At 45.5% G+C, this 6,000-nt stretch overlaps 1 protein-coding gene across 1 annotated transcript in view; it reads right to left on the reverse strand.

Moving 5' to 3' along the window:
* Positions 1-2,235, reverse strand: part of A2ML1 (alpha-2-macroglobulin like 1) — a 34,412-nt gene extending 32,177 nt beyond the window's left edge. The window contains 5 exon segments of the mRNA XM_037068238.1: positions 389-441; positions 1,016-1,099; positions 1,102-1,177; positions 1,555-1,738; positions 2,171-2,235. Of these exon segments, the coding sequence (XP_036924133.1) occupies positions 389-441; positions 1,016-1,099; positions 1,102-1,177; positions 1,555-1,738; positions 2,171-2,235 (462 nt within the window).
* Positions 2,236-6,000: the final 3,765 nt, after the last annotated feature.

The following is a 6,000-nucleotide window of genomic DNA, read 5'->3' on the forward strand; positions in this document are numbered from 1 at the left end:
GAGAGTGAATGTTCTTATCCCTTCCTTTGGTTAAACTCACTCATGAACTGCTTCTTAATGTTTGAACTGCAAAGCGCCTTTGCATCGTTCCAGAAAGTCTCGAAATTTGCAGAAACTCTTTTACAACAACAGAAAAGGTGACCATCTCTCAAGAACACTAACCTCGCTGTCACTTTCAGCTGTTGGACCTGAGAACCAGACCTATCTGCTTGTTTACAGGCAGACAGGGGCTACGAGGACTTAGACTTGTATGTCAATTCCCCACCTGCGTTCTGCACCTCCGAGGGCCTCACCTCCTCACACCCTTGGAAAGAAGCTCTCCTTTCCCCTAATCTCTCTGAGTCCTCCTTATTCCTTTCTCTTTCCGTCTTCCCAACTAAATTCTCACCTTGTCATTCATTGGAACAAAGTTGCCCTTCAGGGTGACAATTCAGAAGCGCACTAGAAGGAAACGGGCTTCGTTAGCAAAAGGGATATTTCCCTCCTCAGAGCCTTTCTTTCTTCCACCCTTCTACTGCCTCGCACACACTTCTGCGTCAGCAAAACCCCAGCAGGTTCTACTTAAATAATAATAATAATAACACCTAGTCACAGAGAAAGATAGGGCCCTCAAGCAATTTGTATTCAGGACTGCCGCCTCTGAAACCTCAGAATGAGCTACCCCTCTAAGTAAGAAGAAACAAATGACAGGGCTCGGGCCAAATGTGTATTTGCATATTTCATCTACAAGCAGCTTGCTGGAGGGCCAAGCAACCCAGTGACACTCGCCAAACTTCATTCCGGAAGAAACGTGTACTTCTGTGTTAGAAATACACACACAGTAGCAACTCCACCTACTACTCTTTGGCTCGTGAAACACAGCATCCACTCAACACGTCTCCCCCCACTCCCAGCCTTTCCCCTCTTCTTCGTTCATTATTCCATACACTGACCACCAATCACAAAGCCCCTGCTTATGAATACCTGTCACTCTTTCACCCCGCCTTTTGTCTAGTCCGGTAAGTGTGCCTCTTACCTCGCTGCCCTGGGTTGTAGATAGGTTTGTCAGTCTGTACAAAGATGCCATTCCTCTGCCTCTGAATGAGAACCGATTTTTTTCCTCAAAGCCGACGTTGTTTCCAGTTCCCGACACCCGAACTGTAGCCACTTCTTCTGTGCCACCTGCAGGAGGTGGTACCTGGCCGAGAGAGGGTGCTTTGGGGAGGAGCAGGAGACTGGGGAACAGGGTCTACTGGTCTCAGCTCCAGAGTGGGAGGGTGAAAGGAAAGAACTGAGTAAAGCAAGTTGCCAGGAAGGTGGCAAACAATAATCAGAGGTTAAGGTCAAGAACTTAAAAAAAAAAAAACACAAAAAACTTAAGGTTAGGGAAATTATGGATGAGTTATGGCCAGGAACTGAACTGAGACTTGGGGGAGATAAGTCTAAGTAAGTAAGTAAAATGGAAAAGACAAAAGTAAGATGACAGAAAGCATAATTAAAATGAGATTATAGTGAGTATCTAGGGAGGGGACTAGAAAAGTAAGGAATTAGAGTTGAGGCTAAGTCTGTGCTTACCAAAAAAGACATACAATGTAAGTGCCTCTTCCTCAACCCATGGTGTTCCAGCAACTTCTGGGTCTTGCCCTTGGTGTCCAGAGTAACAGTGAACTCTACATCATAGTACTCAGGGCTCAGATCCAAGCAAACCTTCTGAGTCAAGGGAAAATTCAGCTGGGCTGGTAATGACACCAAATAGTTCCTAGTAATGGAGGAAAAGGACTTCAGGGTAGTCACAATTCATTCATTCCATGGAGAATTAAGCACTCTCATGAACAGTCCGCACCCCTGCCTTTATGAACGTTATTTTCCATGAAGAAGAACACAAGTAACAAACAACTCAGTGCACACACAGCCTTAAACCTCCCACGATCGGAAAGCCATCAGTGAGAACCTATGTCTTGGGCACTAAGGAGGAGATTAGTCCTGTTACAGAGAACGGAGCACAGGGAGTCTGCTGTATTTTAATACTATGTTTTTTAAAAGCTTCCTCTTGGGCCTCAACTTTTCTTTCTTGGGTAAAGGAGAAACGCAACCAAAGACGGCAAAAGATGAGAAAGAAGTGAAAATAAACCAAAGGTTATCTCATCTCCCCGAGATTTATATTTGAGAAAAGTAGACAGATATCAAACACGGAAGGAGTTTTTCCGCAATAGCTGGGGTTAGAGCCAATATTCCCAGAAGGAGCCCAGCCCACATCTTTGTGGGTAACGTAGACTCCTAAGAATCAGGAGATCGGCTCCTTGCTGAAGCATATGCATTACTCCTGAGACAGGGCGTGGAGCTACCACTGGAGCTCCCGCCAGTCACCTACTGGGGGCCTCAGGCTAAGGTGGAAGATTAGGGTACAGCTACCATTCACTTTCTTAAATTAACTTCTCCCTGAAACATTCATACTGGCTCAGCCAGCCCATAATACCAGTTTCAAGGAAAAGCCAGGACTCAGTATTCAGTGGTGACATTCACAGAACAAATTTTGGGACTCCACCCTTTTTTCTGGTTTCATTCCAAATTCTCTTACCCATTTGATCATTTATTTCACCTCTTTTTATCATTCTATTAAGACATATTTGGGATCACAGGTATGGGAGCAGTATTGATAGAAAAACAGAATACTTCTATCTAACTGGGAATTTTTTTTAATTAACACAGTCACAGCACTGAGTGACTGTGGAGGTAGGGACATGTCACTCCTTGAGAAACAAAATGGACAACCTCTCTAAAGGTAATTTCCTGATGCACGTCAAAAGCTTTTCAGATTAAACTATCTGTTGACTCAGCAACTCCTATGGAAATGTTTCTTAATGGGGAAAGAGAACGTGCACATATGCAAAAAAAGGTATCCACACTGAGTTTTTTTTTTATAGCTTTTTTTATTGTTGTGCAAGTACAGTTTTCTGCCTTGCCCCACCCCCCACCCCTTCCCACCACACTGAGTTTCTTTACAGTGCTGGTTATAGTGTCAAGACTTGAAAGCCACCTAGAATATAAATTAGTGAGAATACTTTCTTGACCAATGACCAACCCAAATAAAACCAGCATAAGCCAAAAAGCAGTTTTGGTAATTGGGGTGGACAAGATATGAAGAAACAAATAAAGGAAACTGAGAAATTTCACAGACTTTATGGCCTGAAATCAGAGGCTTGATGCTGCCAAGAAGAAGCTAGGAAGACTCCCAGTGTCTAAGAGTTTTCCTCTAATAAAACTCCTTGCGGCATGGGGAAAAGGAAACACACAGTTAAAGGGCTGAGCAATTTATAGCCAGATAATAAAACCACAAGATTTTATCTTCCCTAACCACAAACATTTAGGAGCCAGTGGTTCATACATTCCAGACCTTGCCAGGGGAAGACCCGCCTCACCTGGGTAGGTCTGCCTAGGGCCAGCCTGTAGTGTGTGGGTTCTTGACTTCACGCAGAAGCGATTTCACAATACAAGTCCAGGAAATTCTGAGCATACATTTCTTAAAGCTGAGGAACAATGAAACAAAGAAGAGATTAGGATAGAACAAGCAACAGGAAAGAGACTGGGCTCAGAGAGAGGGAGAGGCAGGGCTACTTTGGCTCTATAGAAATATTATGAGAAAGTAGTGAGACAAGGTGGGACTGCTGTCAGCTCATGGGAAAGTCAGAGAGAAGGGGGTCTTGGAGACAAGTTCTGGGGCTTAGCCCAGGACAAGCTGCCACAGCCCAATGCTGCCCTAGTTGCAAGTGTTGTAACAGGGTGCAGCCAAGGCGGGGCCCTCGAATGGGGATTTGTAATAGGGTCCAGAACTCAGGGTGTCCAGGAAATATTAGAGAAAAAAAAATATATATATATATGATGTCCTCACCCCAAGCAGTCTGAGCTGGGGGATGGGACACATGGAGCAGGAAAATTGAGAGCTGTTTTGCATAGCAACAACTTTGCAGCTAACCTCTGAAGTGGTCATTTAACATATCTATAGCCTTTAACTGGTTTCATAGATACATTAAATAGCTGTGGCCATGCTTTGAGCCAGGGAGATGGGAGTGCCTCTCAACTCAGGATGTAACTGGGAGGCAGCTCCCCCTAGTCACAGTGCTTGAGTGAAAGCTTGGAGATGATTGGCTCCACGCCATGGGGCCATGCCTGCCCAGACTTACTATGGCAGCCCAGTAAAGCTGGACGAATACGGGAATGCTGGCAGGTGTAACTGATTGTGGGAAGAATCAGAAATGGGGCTGCAAAGGAAGATTGGCACAAGGATTTAAACCCAGGTGCATCAGCCATACCAGGTCAGGACCACATGGCTTTGGAGGAGTTGGGACCATGAGGCTGTGGTGAAGTAGAGACCACTGTGGCTTGGGTGAGAGTTAGGACCACGAAGCTCTGGGGTGCTCCCTTTTGCCACATGGCTTGGGCAGCAGGAGAGACTTTGCCTGGAAGAAAAGGAGTGAAAGGACTCTTGCTGGGGGGCCATGAGAATGTGCCACATGGCTTTGGATTAACTGGAGGTCACTGTGGCAACACTGCGGATGGTGCCAGAACCGAGGGGCTGCCTGAATCACAGACTTCTACTTCTTTTCCTGAGATATGGTACCTCGGACTGGGCAAAGGGGAGAAGGAAGGACTGTGCGTTTGTGGGTATTCTAAAGAACTTTAGTATTTTAATGAAGACATTAAGTCATTACTCTAAGTCTATATAACTTTTAAATAAATAATTCCTTTCCTTTTCACCAATCTCTCACACTGAGAAACGTCTTTCCCCTGGCAATGGGCAAAGTGAACCTAGTATGAACAAGGGACCCCCAGAGAAAAAGGGGGGGTCCTTTCAGTAATAGTATATCATTCACCCTCGACCCCCGTCCCTGGTCTGTACTGTAACAGTGTCATGTGGTCCCTTAGGAATGAGGAGATTTGTGCTTGCGGGGGAAAAAGAGGAGGAAGGGAAAGGTGTGGGAGTGCTCACCGGAGGGGAGGCATGTACTGGGGCTTTAGTTATTCACCTGGTTTGGCTGATTTTCTGGGCCTGGAGCTGAAATACAACTGAGGCCTAGTTGTTATCTCTAGGAATAAAAGGTCAAGGGGTCTAACTCATATGCTCAGCAGTATGCCAGGGGAGGAAAGGTCACCCTGTGGGGAACCCCAGTGCCGGTTTTGCCCCTAGCTAGGCACCCGGGGTTTCCTGCCCTGGTGACCTTCTGTGCCTGGCTATAAATTGCTCGGATGATTTGCTCAGCTGTCTGTCTCTGTCCCCATTCCATTTGCCAGTGAACCCTCCTAGCTTCTTACTACCCTGCTTCCCTACTGCACACAGGAGTTCCTTCAAGTTGTAGGGAAGATGGCAGCTGTGAGTCCTCAATCCATATTCTTCCAGCTTTATAATTCCAGTAGACAAAATTTTTTATCTATGCTACAGACATTTCTGAAGAAAGATTTTGTTCCTCCTCTCACATGCTCACCTCTGAATCAATCAGTGGACTCAGAATACTATGAGCGGGAGGCCCTGTGTTGTCCTCATCAGAGGCCAGGGTGATAGGGTCCTGTGATGAGCAACTCCAGAGAGCCACGTGAAGCTGGGTGGTTCTCCAGAGAAAGGAACCCACTACTACAGGAAGTGATTGGCATAAAGATGATGGAACATTAAGTCTCTCTCAATGTCCAATAACTTGAATTTTGTTGAACAATTTGCCACATTAATATAAAGCCATAACATGCAGCTATTAAAAATAATGTCTTCATGACAAGGTGGATAGTTTGCAATCCTAAGTGGCTGGTGGGGGAGGGGAGGGGGAATATGACACAAAATATGTATGAAGTCCACTTCCACTTAGCGTGTTGGAAACTTGAAAGAGCACTGTTAACCCCCTGACAATGAGGAAAAGCCAGACAAACAGCAAAAATCACAACTCACTTTGAACCAAAATGTTGAATCTAAGAGCTTAGCTGACACTGTAGGTCAACCAAGTAGCCTGCAATCCAAGAAGGCACAGTTCCTCCAGA

Source organism: Sturnira hondurensis, unplaced genomic scaffold (assembly GCF_014824575.4).
Source record: "Sturnira hondurensis isolate 20B ecotype Veracruz unplaced genomic scaffold, ASM1482457v3 Scaffold0017436, whole genome shotgun sequence".
Taxonomy (NCBI): domain Eukaryota; kingdom Metazoa; phylum Chordata; class Mammalia; order Chiroptera; family Phyllostomidae; genus Sturnira; species Sturnira hondurensis.